General features: G+C 40.5%; 1 protein-coding gene across 1 annotated transcript in view; it reads left to right on the top strand.

Annotated features, from left to right (window-relative positions):
• Positions 1–19,495, top strand: part of ulk4 (unc-51 like kinase 4) — a gene marked incomplete at both ends in the record, with an annotated part of 82,249 nt that overhangs the window by 47,611 nt on the left and 15,143 nt on the right. Inside the window, 2 exons of the mRNA XM_080038860.1 lie at positions 6,236–6,284; positions 8,783–8,888. Coding sequence (XP_079894986.1) covers positions 6,236–6,284; positions 8,783–8,888 — 155 coding nt within the window. The remainder of the gene's footprint in view (positions 1–6,235; positions 6,285–8,782; positions 8,889–19,495) is intronic.

The raw sequence follows: 19,495 nt of genomic DNA, 5'->3' as shown, positions 1-19,495 counted from the left end.
TAGGCCTATTAACTGATATAATATATGTTTTTAATATATTTTATTTCATAATAAATATAATCAGCCACATGAAATTACATTAAAATCAATATCAGGCTATAAAACAAACATAGTGGCCTTTTGATTCAGCTTGGTGCAGACATGAAAATGGAATGCGCCCATTCAGATGACGTCACAAGCTGAAATAATGCGGCCCATCACCGGCGGACAGCTCGGAACTCTTTATATGTCCATGCCATGAACTCATAGGCATCGCTTCCATGCTTCATGGGAGCTGCTCGTGAAAAAAAAAACGTTCCTAACTGTCACGGGAGGTGTAAGCGGGCAACTCTGGAGACGTAATCCCTGCTCTTAAATAAACATGTTTTTTAAAAATTAGAGAACACAATTTAGCAGTTACATTAAGCTTTTACAGCAAAGAATAAAAAAAAAAAAAAAAACGAAAGTCATCAAAACGCTTCCTGTTTCCGGTGTAATGCTTTTGATTTTATTTAATTTATTTGCACAATAAAAAAACTAAAAAGATATAGACAATAGAAAATAAGATACAACGTAAAAGGTAAAAGGTAACAAAGTGTGCAGGTGAGAAAAAAAATTGGTGTCAAGGATATCCCTCAAAGGTAATTTCATGTAAAATAATGAATAAAATAAAAAGTAATTTAATCCACAAGATTATGCAGAGGTTAAAAAGCAAGCAAAGTGATCTCTCCTGCTATTTTAACTGTAAAGTCCGCAATATCGAGTGATCAGAATCATCAGATCGCTCTAAATGACATATCAAGAAAGCTAAATTCATTACATATGGTGAAACCGGAAGTGTCAAACTGATTTTACTTTGTAATTTATCGCTTCACTTCCTGTTTGACCGTGGAGGATGACTGAGCTCTGCTCTCTTGATTGGCTTTCCTCGTGACAACGAAAATATAAAACGTTCATAACTGTCACGGGAGCTGTTAGCAGGCGACTCTGTAGACGTCATCCCTCCTCTGTAATAAACATGTGTTTTTTAAATGAGAGAACAACAAATCAAGCATTTACAGCAAAGAAATAATAATAATTCAAACGCTTCCTGTTTCCGGTTTGAGGCAGCACCAGGAGCGTCATAGCAACAGCATAGCAACCAGTATATCGACCTGAAAGAAATGTTGTATTTCTACATTTTCTTGGCGATGTCCAGAATAATATTCGTGATAACCATCAAACTACATCGTATACATTCACTGAGTGAAGATTGTGAGAGTAAGACACACATTTCTCACTAACAATGTTATCAAAAACCCATTTAATAGCTTATACATCTTAAAAATCTGCAGAATAAAAGCTGGGGCAATGGCGGTCACAGCTTGGGTTTCGTTTCGGCCGGGAGGATTTGAAAGTCACGTGACATGTACGCTGGCCATTAGAAATGAATAGGGGGAACAAATGTAGGTAATTCACAATTTCAAGGCCTGTATTGTGAAATCTCTACATTTTGCGCTGTGGACCAATGTACCTATTTTACATTTCACTGTGAGACTGGGTTGCATGTACTGCAGAACAAACCCACTCTGTAGCTGCTGGTCAACCTGAAACATGGATACACCTCTTTACATTCATTATTCCTTTTTATAATAACTGTAAGTTTAACTGGAGATACATTTGTTTCCCTTATTCTGATTCTCTATCTAAGCTTTGGTAGTATTGGAGAGTCTTGTAGTCCAAGCAGACAGACACAAATACACACAGGTAAATGTTAAGTGTGTCATGTTTTAATGCCAAGGCCATTCAGTCCCAGTTCAGCATTCACACACACACACACACACACACACACACACACACACACACACACACACACACACACACACACACACACACACACACACACACACACACACACACACACACACACACACACACACACACACACACACACACACAGTTACTATTAGAAATGATTTATCGACCCACTATGGTATTTACAGAAAAGACAGAGGTCTTCTGACATCAACAGTACGTTTTGATTCTCTGTCGTCATCTATCTCCTCTTTTCAGCTGTTGACAGTGACAGAAAGACAGGGTGAAAAAAGACAAGACAGAGAGAGAGCGAATGAGGAAGGCAAGAATTGGAGCAATGTACTATATGGACAAATATTGTAGCTCATCTAGTTATATTTTATCATTTAATACTAAATATTAATTTTGAACAGCCATGCTTGTTAACCTTCTGTTTTGCCCTTCCTGCATTTTGTTCCTCGCTTCTTCCACTCATTGTATCTACTTCAGCAATTATAACTCAACAAACCTCTTATCACTAATATCCCGGTCTCGTTCCATCTCCATCCATCCCTCACACCCTCCCAGGGTTTAAAGTTCACCCTCATAGCTGAATACAGCCTACTTCCCTTATCAGTAATATTACCCCTCTCGTCTCAGTCCTTCTCTTCCTCCACCTCTCCTCATCCCCCTCTTTCCTTGACACAAGTAGAGTGACGTGAACTTTTCAAATTGGTGTCAGCACTCCTCTCTCTACATCTCTGTTTTTCTCTTACTCTTTTTCCTCTGACATTATTAACAATATTTAAAAATTTTTGCCCATCTCCCTCGTTCTCTTTCTCTCACCCTCTAATTTATTAACATTAGTCCACATTGCTCTTTTTCTCTGTGCCCTCTCTCCACAACTCTCCCTCCATCACTTTAGTTGTACAATCAGAAATTAAATTGCCTGGGTCTTGGTTAGATAAGTGTGGCTATGAAGCCAGCCGAGCGGTAATTAGATGGTAAATTGGGGACATTAACGCGCGGACGGTAGCCTGCTGTTTCTCTCCGCATTATCACAGCCCAGACACACCTTCAAACAACTACATTTACTATGACCTTTAGCCGAAGAACCTTATGCTGTGTGGTTACATGTGTATGTGCCCAACTATATGTCAATGTCCTCTTTGTGTATTTCTGTATGCCAAATGTATGAGGATGTGGCTTAGCCCTTGTACACATGCATTGCTTATCAACCAAGTATCAGGAAGTATTTTCTCTGAATTTAACTGGGTTGGCTAGCGAATTGTGATTGTTGAAGAATCTCTGCCTGAAACCACCCTGAATTCTTGCCTATGTGTTTTATTTTATTTTCCTTTATCATTAGTTAATAGCTTGACATAGACTTAACCTAGCAAACCATTACATCATCAAGTAGTATGTTATAGTCATTTAGACGCCCAAATCTCTCTACACTAGAGACTAGTGGAATTATTTGGTGTTTCAAACACCAAGGTGGTTGTTTTCACATTATAAAAATTGTATGCAATTACATTTAAAAAAATGTAATTGCATAACAGAGTATTTTACTGGGCTGCTCTCTGGTGTGAATGAATGCATGCAAAATATGTTTAAATTGTCTATAGATGATACAAAAAATGGTGGGTCATTTATGAATAATTGGACCACCCTCAAGGGAAACACTTTCCAATGCCTTGTGATGTATAGTAGATTGACTAAAACCTCCAAATGCTTAGAATAAACCTGCCGACTTAATCTTTGGTGTTTTATTATTTTTCATTTGAAATAACAAGGTCTCCAATGCCCTTTCAGAATTATTCAAGATTAAGCTTTAAAGCTGCCAGCAGAATTATATGATTAGTATAACAGAGGTTAATCTAGTTTATTGGTTGTACATAATGTGTTTTTATATTCTTCTTTATAAAGCTAATACTGATGATGTATGACTAATACCTGAAGAGTATTATAGGAGGTCTGTTGTGCTCTGCTTTGTACAATGTCTGGTGTTGTGCACTGTGTCTATTGATGTATGGCCGCTAGTTTAAGGGGCCACTCACACTAGGGCCGCGGCCCCGTGCCAAAGCTCATTAGCATACTAAAGTCTAGAACGTTTGGCTAGTGTGACCACGCCATCCGTATTCCAGCACGGAACAGCCCCTTGGCCACGGCACACCTGGGAGAGGTGTGCCGTGGCCAAAGTACAGATGCTAATGAGATGACACGCGCACAAGCAAGCGCACAGGCGGCGTTCCTGACGTGAATTTATTAAGGATGCATTGTCCGTTAACGTCCGCTGCCTTACTAGTCGGCACCAGAATTGCCCACCACTTGGACTTGTAGCTATAATGTGTGAGAATTAACGTGTGTGTAAGCCTAGGTGTGGGCTAATAAAAGAGGGAGAGAGCTAATTAGGTCGGCTCAGAAAGCACAGCAAAAAGGTTTTCGTGTTTACTCACGTTCGTCAGATGATTTTTTTTCTTTTTCCTCCCGTCAGCTGTCATAACTGCATTTACGCATGGCGGTGGAGACGCACCCAAAACAACACACCGCGGCCCGGTGATAAGGAAACAGTAGCCTACACTAAGGTTTAACAAGAAACTTTATAAAGACACTTAAAAAAACGATCTCTGCCCATACAAAAAGTTCTGACTTGGATTTGATGGAGCGATCGATGTGTACAAAACCATCCGGATACATATGGTCTGATGACGGGCCGTTATATTAATAATAAACAGCGTGGTGCACAAATATGAGACTGTCCACTATTACGTCAAGGCTACATTTAAAAAAAAAACAATAGCTTAAGGATTCTCGTTGCTCTAATGTGGAAGTGGAATATTTGATGCAAATTTGGCCGGATGAAAATATTCACAAACAGTCATAGCCTACAAGTAGACAAAGCTCCAAATCCTAAACGCGCACGGTGACGTAGGCAAGGTGCAAGTGTGCCCAGGCCACGAGCAGTGTGAGCACGGGCCTGCGGGGGGGAGTAGGGAGGGGGGAATCGTGCTGAATCGTGCTGAGCACGGAACAGGCAAACGGCACTAGTGTGAGTGCGCCCTAAAGGTGGTCCAGTTTATCATGGCTTGCTGGCCTAGCCTGTCCTCTCATCTCTCAGTCTGTCACTTCCCTAATGGCAGGCCATCCATCACATCTAACACAAATACAGACACATACACACTCCAAACAAACATATTTAACCTTCAGTGGTGCATTTGTGGCTATCCTCAAGAATAAGACTTAAAAACTTGACAGCGTTGTAGGTCAAAATGTCTTAAAAACCTAAAGTCAGACAAGAAAAGATCATCTTACTCACGGTAACATACATTGCAGATAATGCAAATATTGGTTACACGTGTCAAATAATGTTTTTATGTTGTATCAAGATGCCACACAGAAAAGATGTAAGTGGATTTGGAGGGTTCAGTGGTGGGGCACAGATGGCAGAGGCCTGAATGCCTGACACCTAAAGTGAGGGGGTCTGGTGGCTCTTTGATGATGTGGGAGGGGCATTTGTCTGGCCTGGTTTGGCATCACTTGTCCCCTAAGAGGGAAGGACCACTACAAAATACAAATCAATACAAAGTTGTTCTGGGTGATCACCTTTATACTATGATGAAACATTTCTATCCTGATGGGAGTGGTCTCAGACAACCATAGGGCACGAGGGCTCACTGAATGCTTTGATGAGTATGAAAATTATGTGAATCATCTGCTATGGCCTTTCACTGTCACCAGATCTTGACTCAACATCTATTGGAAATTGTAGGTTAACCGGTTAGGCATCGCTCTCCATCGCTAACATGAAAACACAAATTGAGGAAATATATATTTTGAAAGAATGTTCCTCCACTGTCCGTTCAGTACAATTCCAGAGGCTTGTAGAATCGATGCCTACGCGTTTTGAAGCTGTCCTGGCAGCAGGTAGCGGCCCAAACACCTTATGTGTTAGACTTATGTGTTTATAAATCACAGTTAAAATTGGCATACAAACACCACTCTGACTTCCGCTGGCTTTGTTACATAACATCCAGAATGTTTATTCTTTCACACACAAAAGGTGTATGATGCATATGTGTTGATATACGCGACCACACAGTAATAACTCTGGCTTTTCTTCAAATTGTTTCAATAGTGATTCATCCACAACACTCTTCTTCCCTTCTCCTCTTTCCAAAATATTATGTTCAGCTCTCGTCTCCTCTTCCCATTTCCTTCCATCTCCGTCCACACCTCCATCTTCTCTCATTGTGTCTCCTCTTTTCGTCTTTCTCTTCTCCCCAATTCACTGGTACCAGACGGGCGTCATTGTTGCGGAACTCCTACTTTAATGAAGATGAAACAGCCCAGTGTGTGCATGTGGCTGTGTATATGTGTGCATACATAAGCAGTGCCGTGAATTGCCTCTAAATTGAATCATTTCTCACACCTGTCTTTCTACCGTCATTTGCTCCAATATATTTTTCTCTTTCCTTCTCAGATTGATCAAACACAGTACGATCCTACCGACAGTCTTTCAACTCATTATGGTAAGAAACCAATCTCACTTAATAAATTAATTCTTTTTTTATTCCGCCAATCAGCAAATCACGTAGTTCATTCATTCAGTCAATTAATCAGTTGGTCTGTTTATTAGCCTTACAATCAGCCACTCAAACCAAGTTATCACCAACTGTATGATTGTACGGCATTTCAGTATTTTATTACAGCTCAGTAGTATTCTGTATCCTTCCAGCTGTTTCCTCTCTCACTTGCTCCACCTAACCTTTACACATGCATTTATGTAAATGAGTCTGAGTGTTGTTGACCTATTAGTGTGCTGGTGTAATTGACTGGCAGGTCAGCCATAGAGAGGAGGAAGGGTTAATAGAATGAGAATATGGACGGCACTATTAAGATCCCAGACAAACACATTGGACTTGTATCAGTGAACCATAACAGCGTTTGCAGTAAGCAATTCATTTAACCTGACCCTTTTTGCATATGCACAATCTAATGAACACACATACAGTACAATCTGTTTTTAGCAGACCAAAGCACTTGTTCTGCAGCAAACAATTGATGGTAAATGCACTTTCACACCCACACCCACACCCACACACAAACACAAACAAACACACACACACACACACACACACACACACACACACACACACACACACACACACACACACACACACACACACACACACACACACACACACACATTCACTAAATAATCAGTGTTCTGCATGGCTGGCTCTCCAGCCCCGACTTGCTGATGCAGAATGTTAAACACTGTTATCCAACAGCCTGATTAACTCCTCTCCTGATTGTTTACTCCTGTCTGAACCAGTCATGTCAGGGTGCATTAGTGCCGTCTGTATTGCTCACGTTTGGGTTGATTAATGCTGCCTGAAACACTGTGATTGGGATTGATTACACCTGTCACTGGTGATCACACTTGTCATGGTGAAAGTCACCTAATTGTATTTGTCTAAATGATAAAGTAGTTCTGCTCCAGACATGAAAGGACTTCAGGAAGTTGGTTAGACCACGGTTCGTGGTTGGTTTCTGTGCCTGAGGAGGCAGAAAACTGATCAAAGTGGGTTGCAGTCAAATACTTTTGCCCTATTTGTACTGTTCACCTTTTGTAAGCCACATAGAAATGAGGTTAAAATTAGTGTTTCTTTGCCAAATGACCACTGCTCTTTGTCAGGTGTATGCCTCAGTGACTTACACAATAGATCAACATAAATTATCTTTGTCATGTGTTGTTACTGATGGGCAGGTTGTTCGAGGTGCACATTGATGTGATTGTCTTGTCATTGTACTGCACAAGATGAGCACCAGCCAGGCTTATCTGCCCATACGCAGATCATACTGATGCACACAGACCCCGCAGGCAGAGCTGGTGTATCTCAGAGAAGATCAAAACGGGGAAATGAGGGCAGAAGGGAGAAGGAGAAGCAAATTACTGAAGAAGGAAGGAGAGAATGTTTTGTATCAAGGAGAAAGAGAACAAGAAGGGAGTAAGGGGAGGAAAAGCAAAAGAGGGTTAGGGCGAGGTTAAGGAGATAACAGGAGTGGGAGGAAAGTGGAGACTGCAGCCCTGCTCCTTGTTCTCTTCAAAAACCAATCAATTATTACATGTCACAACTACATCATCCTTAAATGGATCCTCTACTCTCCCAATAGATGTGTGTCCCAATAACACTTTTACAATAATTAGAACATATTGTTATTCTCAGATATAATAGCCATTTCTTCTCTGTCTCCTGCGTATATGAAAAAATATTTGGCAATATTTGTGTGCTTCTGAAATGACAGGTGCCTTGAGTACCTTCAGCTTTATTTGGCACATAAGGTTGTTTAGAACCTAGACCTGACCAACTGAAACAGGTTCTTGCCTATTTCCTTAGTAAAATACAGGTGGTGCCTTTTTTGTGGGATGGCAGTGTACATATTAGCTTGAGTTTGTTAGGTATTAACTTGGGTCTGCAATGCAGACTCTGCATCCAATAAACAGGAGACTTACTGAACTGGGAAGCCGTTGATTTTAAAGAAGAACATTTTCCTTCCCGTTATTATTATCCTTAGTGCAAAGTTTGGTGTCCTGCTAACAGTTTCACATACATATTCTTAAGGTATAGGCTTTGGAAAAAATGAGGTGCAGTAGCACTGGAGTTGTCCCCCTGGGATAATTTCACAGCGAGGCTTTCTTTGACCGTGTCCCACTCTCTTAATACATTTATGGTGCAAGTATACATATAGGGGCAGCCCTGGGCTGGAAGTACAAAACTTACTTTGTAAAAGTAAAGGTTCCACAAACTGATAACATACCTGATTTAGCTAAAGCTTCAAATTAAGGGTGTTGGTTTATGTGAAAGTATGTAGGTTTTTAATATTTTCATGAGGAAGCAAAATTGACTTACTTTCATTCACTGGAACTTTAGTTGTAACATTTTATTGTAGAATTATGAAGTGTAAGATGTTGTTAGCTGACCTGTAACCTAGTTGTCCCATCTCTTCCTTTTACCTTCTTTAGTCTGACAGTAGTAATGTTACCAGTGGGATCATCCAGAATGCAGTCGCCTTGCTGTCTAACCTTAGTGGAGACACCGTCTTGGACCTGGAGCCACAATATCAGCAAGGTATGGTATAAATAATACTTTGCTTTGAAAGAGGACCTTCCATTCTATTCTTCTCTACTTTTTTTATTTTGTACAGTGCTATTTTTATTATTGAGTGAGTTAACAGAGTCTTAGAGGTCTGTCTCTCATTGACCCTACTGCACAGTGTGTTGGTTTATAGTTATTGTCATATTACTAGTTAATATCCTGTTTTCTACAACCTGCTTTCTTTTTGCACCATAATGCTTATTCATGTTTGCACATGTTGGCATGTGTGCGTGCGTGCGTGCATCCTTCAGCTATGGTGATACTCAATAACATTAGGATTTTCTGTCGATTACAATTGATTCCAGACGGGAAGAGTGAGTCCTTGGAGTGAGGACAGAAGTTAGGTCCTTGTTGGCCAATTTTAGCACCCTAGTTTGACTTTAATAAGAAGGCACACGGCTTATGCATGTTGGGATGCAGTCGAGCGTGTGTGTCTGCGGGCGTCTGTGTATGCAAATGTTTTCAGACCCATTGTTCAACGCTGTAATTTGCAACTTTCAGCAGCAAAAATGCAACCCAATAATGCTTGCCTTTCCCTCTCTGTTTGTCTCTCTTCCACTCATAATTTCGTGTCTCATTCTGTCTATCAATCTTTTCCTCTGCTTTCCCTACCTCCCAAATCACCACCACACTCACTCCTTCCTCTCCCTCTTTTCCATTGGGTCAGCAGTGCAGCAGTTCAGTAGTCAGCATCATTACCGTCCAATAAGCTCTCCTAAACATGAAACTGTCAACCCAGCATTAATACTGGTCGGGCAATTAACGCCCTCTCCTCTCCTCTCCTCTCCTCTCCTCTGCTCTCCTCTCCTCTCCTCTCCTCTCCTCTCCTCTCCTCTCCTCTCCTCTCCTCTCCTCTCCTCTCCTCTCCTCTCCTCTCCTCTCCTCTCCTCTCCTCTCCTCTCCTCTCCTCTCCTCTCCTCTGCTCTCTATGCTGTATCAACTTCTTCTCTTGCCCTTTTTCCTACCATCCACTCTCCAATCTACTCAGCTTCATCATTTCCTCTCCTACCTCGTTTCCTTGTTCCAAATTCTACCCTCTCCCATATTCTCTATTTTTGAAGCGTCTCCCTTCTTTTAGTTTTGGTTCAACCCAGATAATTGTGGCGATGGCGAGAAACAAGTGAGAAGAGGAGAAGGGTGGAAGCGTGAATAATTGTTTTTTTTTATGTGTGACAGAGAGAGGAGGGGAAGGGTGGTGTGTGAGCCTGTATGCATGTGTCTGTGTGAGTTGGGAGTCAGTGAAATAGACAGGGTAGAGGAGCAAAATAAGGAGTTGGTTTTTCGTACTTGTGTACATTTATTTGTGCTTATGCTTGAGAGTGAGAGGAGATGTGTGTGCATGTGGGGGACCGTAGATGCAGGAGCACCAAGTATGTGAGTGTGCGAAAGAGAGAGAGGGAGGAGATGAGGTTCATAATTGGGCAGATTTGCCTCTGACTGAGATAATACTCCTTGGGGAATGAAGACAGAGGGAGCTGAGAGAGAGAAAGGCAGGGATGGGGAGGGTGAACAGAACAACAGAGAGAAGATAGAAAGAAAAAATGATAGACGAGCCAGGAAATGATGGAAATGATAGACGAGCCAGGAAAGCAAAATGGGAAGTAAAGGGGTAGCAGAGAGGTACACAGAGGAATAATGGAATACACAGAGAGGGAATGTGGAGCATTTGGGTAGGGAGAAGAGGAGGAGGTATGAGATGATAGAACAACAAATATGAGAGGGAGAAATAGAGAGAACCGGAAGGGGAAGTATAACTTGATGGAGGAGTTAGAGAGGTTTCCTAAGTTTGTATTATTAAACATGACTGTTGATGGCTGGGATTTCATTTGTGAACATTTAGCAGATTAATGGAGGTTGTAATCTGATTATGAAAGGAAATGAAGCCTTTACTTTTTGTACGTGAATTTGAGACTTATTTTGTAGGCAGATAGATTCGATAATACAATGAACTTTTCTAGAGCATGTGGAGTAGCTGAAACCCCCAACAAATGGTATGTGTTTGCACCCTGAGCAACCCCTGAGTTTGGTTTCAGGCTGAGGTGTATAAAACATGCAATGAATTAAAGACGTCAAGGGATCCATATGTCTTAAGAATCCTCACAGGTATTTGAGGTTCCTCTCCTTGTTTGATCTTCCACCAATCCTTGTTGTTGTGTTTGACCTTCTGTGAGAAGCTCTGAGGAATTTTTCAGTAATTGCCTCTGCGTCGGAAGTCCGTGCAACTTGCATCTATAAATTGCCATTTGAAAATAGGCTCAGATTTGAGTTCATTTCCCCAAACGGTGTCTAAAAAATTCTATAATGGTTCTTCCACACCGTGGTCAGTCATACGTGTCCAATCAATAAGAATGCCCCCTGGCATTATTTACACCACAAAGGTCTGTCTTCCATATTAATATTTTCACATTAGCAAGCACAAAAGACGTCATTGGATTGACAGTTTTACATTATGACAATCAATAAGACGCTTTAGACAGTAAATTTCAGTTGTTTTGCAGTGTTGCTCAAGTTAAGTATGTGCATGTATTGTATTGATAGGTGTGCAATTTGCATTGCGGTTCCTGGATACTAGTGAACTGTAAATGATTCATAAAGATTTGTAATAATCAGGTTTTCCATCCCAGTTTGAATAAGCAATCATAAAATGTCAGATTTCTCATATATTATTGTGGTTAGAAAAAACATTATTACAACCATGTACATCCTTTTATTTCAAATAATTAAAACAGTTTGGTAGAGATTGTTTTGTACACAGAACAACTATCTTCCTTTGCTGCTAAGACAGTAATGCTCTGAGCCATCCATGCAACTGATTCTCAATAGAACTCATTTAACAGTGGCTTATAAATAAAAAAATATTGTAAAGCATTATAGAATATCTATTTTTAACCAAGTTTGAGTCCCATCTCTAAAATAAGACACAGCACAATGGTTTTTACTCATAAATGATTCCTCCTGTCTTTAAATAAGCGCGTAGCATTTGAACATAAGTGACTTTTTCAAAATGACTCAGTAACACTGGCTGAATGAAGTTGCTATTGCTCTGATTACACTAGTTGTGACCTGACCTCACACGTACACAAACACACAATCTACAGATGTGTGCAGTGCACGTCCAAACGTGTCAGTCACAGCAATACTCACATAATGTAACCTTTTTGCGCTCAGTGGATTTCCAGGATGTCTCTGTCCCACACATGTAAATATACACAGCTGAATATGGAAAGCTGTAGAATATGCACCAGTCTTTTTACCAGTCTTTCAAGTTTACCTGACTACTTTACAGCAGCTTGGTGCTTGTTCTTCGTGATTTAATCAACACAGAGGATCAAACATGCAAAAATGAGCTGTTCAGGAATGCACAAAAGTTTAAAAATTGGAGACTGTACTTGAAAAGTTTTACCACTTATTGCAATTCAGTCAGCTAATAATAAAGTGTGTATACTGCCTGCAATCTTATAGCTGGCATACTGTGAACTTTGGTGGTCATCGGTTGTCAGATCTATAAGCATGTACGTAAAATACTAGATATTATCTGTTTGTCTGTAATAATCATACATAGTCCTTATGTGTTTACAGTGACTCACCAAGTATGTAGCAATTATATCCCGTCCCGTTAAAAATGACATGCTTACTGATTTTTGTATTTTGTCTGTGATCAAGCATGTGTTATTTGGGTGACACAGCTAGCCTGATCTAAATGCATTGACACCATGATAAAATCAAAACAATTTCAATGTTGACATGCGGTATGATGCGTCACATAGTCGTGTTAGTGGGTGGCTAAACATTGAAACATTTTATGTATTCCGAAATACTGTTGGATATGATTCAAATTCTCTTTCCAAAGTACAGCGTTTCACTTACTTATAGTTATAGGTATAATCCCTTCCAATAGAACATTACTTTATCTTTGCAGCCCATTCCAAATCAATGCATTTTGTGACCTTTCCAGATAAATAGCAAATGTTTTCAGGATTCTATTGTGCTGTAACTTTTAGGAAACACATGTGTCATTGTCAATCTAGTCCTGGTAGAGCTAGAGTGGCAGCATTAAAACCTATATTGGTCTGTTAATGCTGTTTTGTCTACATAAAACTGTAACGTATTATCCTGCCTACCCCCTTAATCCTTTTGTCAGATTTGTCCCGGTGCCAAATTCCATAGTTTATAGATTGTATAACTATCTTCTGGAGGTATACGGTGCCTAATGTACAATTCGGAAAAATAATTAAGCAACAATATTTGTTGTTTTGATTATTGATGCACCTGTCAGCCTGGTTGATAGTTGGCTAAAATATCTGAAAGGTTTAGATAATCTGAGCAAATGATAATGGAATAATGTTTTGAACATAATGTTTTATCCATGAGCAGCTTTCTATAACAGGGTATTCATTTGAACAGGGCTGCATTGTCAGATAACATTAACAGCAGAAGAGTTCTTCATGTTTGACTGAATAGTCCAAAGTAGAGCAGTCTGTTTAATTATAAGACAGCTTAACAGTAACAGTACATCTCACTGACAGCAGGCTAGCTTAATAGCTTTCTAGTATCTGCGTATTTTGCACTTTCAGGCACAAAAATAAACTTCTGCATTCTAAATAAAGATCTACGGGAATAGAAAATGACACTGGGTCCATTTTCCCCAATGAAGACAGATGTAATTCATTTGTTATTTACTGGAACTTTTTTGTGCACCTACATGAATATAAAATACAACTTTGGACTTATTCATATTAGGCACTTTGTATATTTATTCTACATAAATGTATCATGTCAACCTAGTCAAGGCAGAATCTATTCGGTCTTGTGTGGTAAGAACACCTCAGGGACAGAAGCCTACAATAGCTAACTACACAGATCAAGCTGTAAAATGCAAAGTATCTTCTGTAGTGTATTATCATTACATTTAATGAGCAAAGGAACATGGTTTTGCACTTTAGTAAGAACTCTTCATTCATGTCATAGCAGGGGTGAGCCGCTTTACAACATGTTCTAATATGGACAGTTTTCTAGAGAGCAATAGAGTGAGGTGATATAAAGGCAAAGAGATACAAAGTGAAGAACAGTATTTCTAGATGAGCATACAAATTGAGTTGCCTTTTGTTGTTACCATTTTGTTGAATTGATTGTGCTGATTTTCACATGTTCAGCATGCACAATAGTTTAAATTTCAATAGTTAAATGTCAAATCCAGTTATTTTTCTCTACTGGGCACTTTGTTGACAATGAAATGTTAATCGACTTAAGAGGGAGAGCGTCCCTGATCATGTGCAGGAGCTATCGATCCAGAGCCTGCACCTACAGACATTAACTCAAGTCAGGCTTGGGTATACTTCTTTATATTTCTGAAATACATGATTTTTAATATAGAAGTAGTTGGATTTGCTTGGTTACAATCTACTAGTTCAGTGCCCGTATGATGCAGGTATTAGCTTATGCATGCTTAATGTAACCTGTCTATGTAAGTGGGACACCGAAACAGATGTAGCCTACACATCGGCAGTGTCACATGGCTGTTACATCGCTTGTCCATGTCACTTTTGGTCTTTCTGTAATAAGCTGGATGGATGCATTGATAGCAAGGAGAATGGGTTATGTGTATTTGCCAGCTACAGAAGAAGTTTAAAGGGTAAGAGTGTGGATAGCTGTCAAATAACGTTAACGTGTCAATAGCAGTCAGCTGTGAGACACACAGTGTGTGTGTGTGTGTGTGTGTGTGTGTGTGTGTGTGTTTTGTTTGCGAAGTTATCCCGGCAGTCACTGCGTGCATGGAATGAGGAAGTAAGAATATGCGCACGCCAGCATGATATAAATATGATAACTTCCGGGTTACAGAGCATGGGGTAGGTGCGATCGCTCTATAGCTCCCACTAAATATTTCAGACCTAACTGATTAAACCCTATTTTCATCGATTTTTTTTGTGCTTGTGTTGCCGGTAACACTGATACTGTTTTGGAGAAATGCCTAGAAGCAAGAAAAACGCAAAAAGAGATTCGGCAGAGTCAGATATGTCCTCGGACAGCGTGGTTAGCATGGACGTTGGTACTAGCTCAATGGCTTCCATTTCGGATCTGCTTGAGTAGCATAGAGCAGCCACCGCTGAGATTAAATCCATAGCCGCTGAGTTTAAATCATCGTTCGCCAGCATGGACACTAAACTGGACAACATCCAGGCCGTGGTCTCAGGCCAGGGGAAACGTATAACCGAGCTCAAGGAGAATGCAGAAACTGTTTGCGGACGCCTGGAGCAACTTGAGGCTACGTGCTCCTCACTGCAGGAAGATAACAAGCTGTTGAAAGCTAAACTATCGGATTTGGAAGGGAGAAGCAGGAGACAGAACGTTCGTATTGTGGGCTTACCAGAGTCACTTGAGGGTGCACGCCCCACCGCCTTTTTCTCCGAGCTCCTCGTCAAGGTTTTTGGTGATCAAGTTCTCCCTTCTCCCCCGGAGCTGGACAGAGCTCACCGCACTCTGGCACCCAAACCGGGCCCGCATGAGAGGCCGCGACCCGTCGTCATCAGCTTTCACCGATACCAGACCAAAGACCGGATCATGAGAGAGGCACGTAAACAGGGCGAGCTGGAATACCACGGCCACAAGCTCCGGTTCTACGAGGACTACAACGCGGAGGTCGTGAAGCAGCGGGCTGAATATAGGGGGCTCTTGGCTGAGCTTTATCAGCGCGGTCTCCATCCCTCTCTTCTATTCCCTGCGAGGCTTCGCATTACTCTCCAGAGCGGCGAGAGAAAGTGGTTGCGGTCTGTCTCTGAAGCATCTAACTACATATCTACATTGGGTGTGAGTCCGTAGTAAATACGATTGCCTGCTGTGAGTATACAATGTGGACAAATGCTCTATTCATATCCCCAGCCAAACTCTCAGACTGATGGTACTACATGCATTTTGTATTTTGAATTTGTTGGGTGAGCACGGTATGTTTGTTTAGTGTGTTGTCATTTTGACAGTTTGCTGGATTGTTCATAGTGTTACTAGTTGTTATGGGGTGAATTGTACAAGACTTATGTGGGAAGCTAGCACAGGTCAGAAAGTTAAGGCTTGGAATGTTTGTTGTGAGACTAGTAAGGGTCTTTTGGGGTTTGCTGTTTAGAGCAATATATGGGGTGGGTTCTGGGTGGGATAGGGTGGTGTTAACTGGGGGTTTAGCTGATAAGTTATCACCTGCTGTGTTTTCAGTTATATGTGTTTTCCTTTTTTTTGTGTTTTTCTTTTCCTCTGTATTTTGCTACTCTTTTTCTTATCTGAGCAACTCTTTTTATTCTCACTATAACTGAGCTAGATGAAGGGCAATCTTCATTTAATTAGTTGGAATGTCAAGGGGCTAAATCACCAAGTGAAAAGGGGTAAGGTCTTAACCCACCTAAAACGGCTCAGGGCTGGAATAGTTTTCCTTCAAGAAACCCACAATTTTTTCATTCTAATTTCAGGGGTAAGGCTAGGGGCACAGCTATCCTTATTGATAGTAATATTCCTTTTGAGTCCTCAAACATTATATCAGATAAAAATGGACGTTTTATTATTGTTTCATGCAAACTTTACAATAAGTCAGTCATCTTGGCCAACGTATACGCGCCTAACGTCGATGATGTAGAATTCTTTAAGAGATTTTTTTCTCAACTCCCCGATCTCAATTCCCATTCTCTTATTCTTGGTGGGGATTTTAATTGTTATCTAGATCCAGTCTTAGATCGCTCTTCCCCCAAACCTGCCACTCTTAGCAGATCTGCAGGTTATATCAAATCATTTATTGCTGATTATAGCCTCTCTGATCCATACAGGTTTTTATACCCCACAGGAAGAGAATATTCATTATTTTCACATGTCCACCACACTTACACCCGAATTGATTATTTTTTTGTTGATAGTTCATTGATGTCGGACCTAAAGTCATGCAGTTATGAAAGTATTGTGATCTCAGATCACGCTCCTCTGCTCCTTCAACTGGCTTTCCCTGACGTTGAGTATACAAGAAGGCAGTGGAGGGAGACTGGATCCATTGTTGCTCACAGATGAGAGTTTTCTTTCACACTTCTCTACACATATTAAAACTTTTTTGAGTATAAATAAAACACCAGATGTGTCCAATGCAACAATTTGGGAAGCCCTGAAAGCCTATTTGAGAGGTGAAATTATATAATTTGCAGCATACAAAAATAAGTGTACGAAATAGAAACAAACTGAAATAGCTGATCAGATTCTGAATATAGACAGATAATATGCTAATTCTCCTTCATCTGAACTTTACAAAGAACGTTTATAACTTCAGACAGAATTCAACCTTCTTTCCTCTCGTCAGGTTGCTGACCAGTTACTTAGGAGCAGAAGTACTTTTTACGAGCATGGTGACAAGATTGGCAAACTCCTGGCCAATCAACTGCGCGGATTTAGAGCGAAGCAACTCATCCCTGGAATACGGACAGACAGTGGGTGTACAACATCAGATCAGAAATTGATAAACGAAAAGTTCAAAACATTCTATTCAAATTTGTATAGTTCTGATTGTACAGTAGACGCAACGGTGATGGAAACCTTTTTCAGTAACCTAAACATGCCTTCCCTTTCTCAAGACCTGAGACATAGCCTTGAGGCACCTATTACTCAGAAGGAAATTATTGCAGCAATAACATCTATGCAATCAGGCAAATCTCCTGGTCCAGACGGACTTCCATCTGACTTTTTTAAGAAATGTTCAGCCGAATTATCGCCTTTTTTATGTTCAGTATTCTCAGACTCATTTGACTCAGGTAAACTCCCGCCTTCGTTCTATCAGGCCTGTATTTCCCTGTTGTTAAAAAAGGACAAAGATCCTCTAGATTGTGCATCATACCGACCAATTTCACTATTAAATACAGATTTGAAGATACTTGCTAAAATTCTCGCCCATAGATTGGAAGATGTTCTCCCCTCTATCATATCCCCCGACCAAACTGGGTTTATAAAGGGACGCCAATAATTTTATAATATCCGCCGGCTAATGAACATTTTATATTCCCCCAGAAATATTGAATCAGAATGCCTCTTTAGTGTATTGGGTGCATTTTCACCTTGACGACTCAGCCCCAGTCTGGGTAACAATGGAGTCCAGCGCTATTAGCCCACTGTCTCTATCTGCCCTCTTAAGCGCCGCACTTCCACTCTCTTCGGCTATTCCCAACAGTCCCATGATTAAGCACTCCCTTCGAACTTGGACCCAATTTAGGAAGAATTTTGGAATGCAGAATTTTTCACTTTTCAGCCCAATTGCAGCTAATCATTTGTTTACTCCCTCGACGGGGGATGGTGCATTCAAGATATGGCATAAAAAAGGCTTAAAATGCATCGGTGATTTATTTATTAATGATCTATTTGCTAGTTTTTCTCAATTGACAAAACATTTTGGTATCGAAAAGACAAATTTTTTCCGATTTCTGCAAATCAGGCATTTTACGCAGAAGTTAATTCCCCAATTCCCTTATAAACCGCCAGCCAATCATGTCGATTTGTTTCTTTCTGTTAACCCCACATTAAAAGGCTCAATTTCTGTGTTTTTCAACCTTATTTCGAAGTTGCATAGCCCCTCATTAGCAGCTATAAGAACCCTGTGGGAGCAGGACCTAGGTTCTGCCTTCACAGATCACATGTGGGATTCAGTCCTGGATACACTCTACCTCCATGTGCGCCCGACATGCTCTTGTGCAATTTAAAGTAGTACATCGTATCCACATATCTAAAACTAAATTAGCTCGTATGTTCCCCGATGTAGACCCGACCTGTGATAGCTGTAAGAGCGCACCGGCATCACTCTTTCACATGTACTGGTTGTGTCCCACCTTGACTGAGTTCTGGACATCAGTTTTTCAAACAATTTCTGAAGTACTTCAGCATCAAATTAAGCCGAACCCTTTCACTGCAATTTTTGGCATCGCTCCCAATTCAGGCTTGCCTAAAGTGAAGCTAAAGGTACTGGCCTTCACCTCTTTACTTGCTCGTAGGGCTATCTTACTTAAATGGAAAGATCCTGCTCCTCCTTCCCACTCACATTGGATTAGAGACATTATGTCATGCATGAATCTAGAGAAGATACGTTACACTACCCAGGGATCTGAGAATAAATTTGACAGAATTTGGCGCCCCTTCTTAAATTATTTAAAAAAAACAACGACAACAATAGAAGAGTAGCTACCCCCTCCCCTCTTTTATTTGATTTAATTGTATTTCTTTATGTGTTTTTTTTCTTTTTCTTTTTTTTCATATTGATTGTTTATTTTTGTTTCTTGTAGTGTATATTTTGTGTTGTTGGGTGTGAGGGTGGGATGTGGGTGGGGTATGTTCGGGAAAAAAGGTGAAAAAATGTGTAATCATTGTGCTACAATTTCTTTGTTACTAACATTTAATAAAAAAACCTTTGAAAGAAAAATCCATGCGCAAGCCACATGCGGAAGCTCAGGACGATCTGACTGACAGTCAGAGAGATATGCGAGCCACAGACAGATAGACAGACAGACAGTTGTTTCTTGCTTCATAGATAGATTAGCTCAAATTAAAGATGTAATGATTTTAATATTTTTGTAAATGTG

Source organism: Ammodytes marinus (assembly GCF_949987685.1).
Source record: "Ammodytes marinus genome assembly, chromosome: 13".
Lineage (NCBI taxonomy): Eukaryota > Metazoa > Chordata > Actinopteri > Uranoscopiformes > Ammodytidae > Ammodytes > Ammodytes marinus.
Note: the sequence above shows the minus strand (reverse complement) of the source record. Positions and strands in the feature narration are given on the sequence as shown.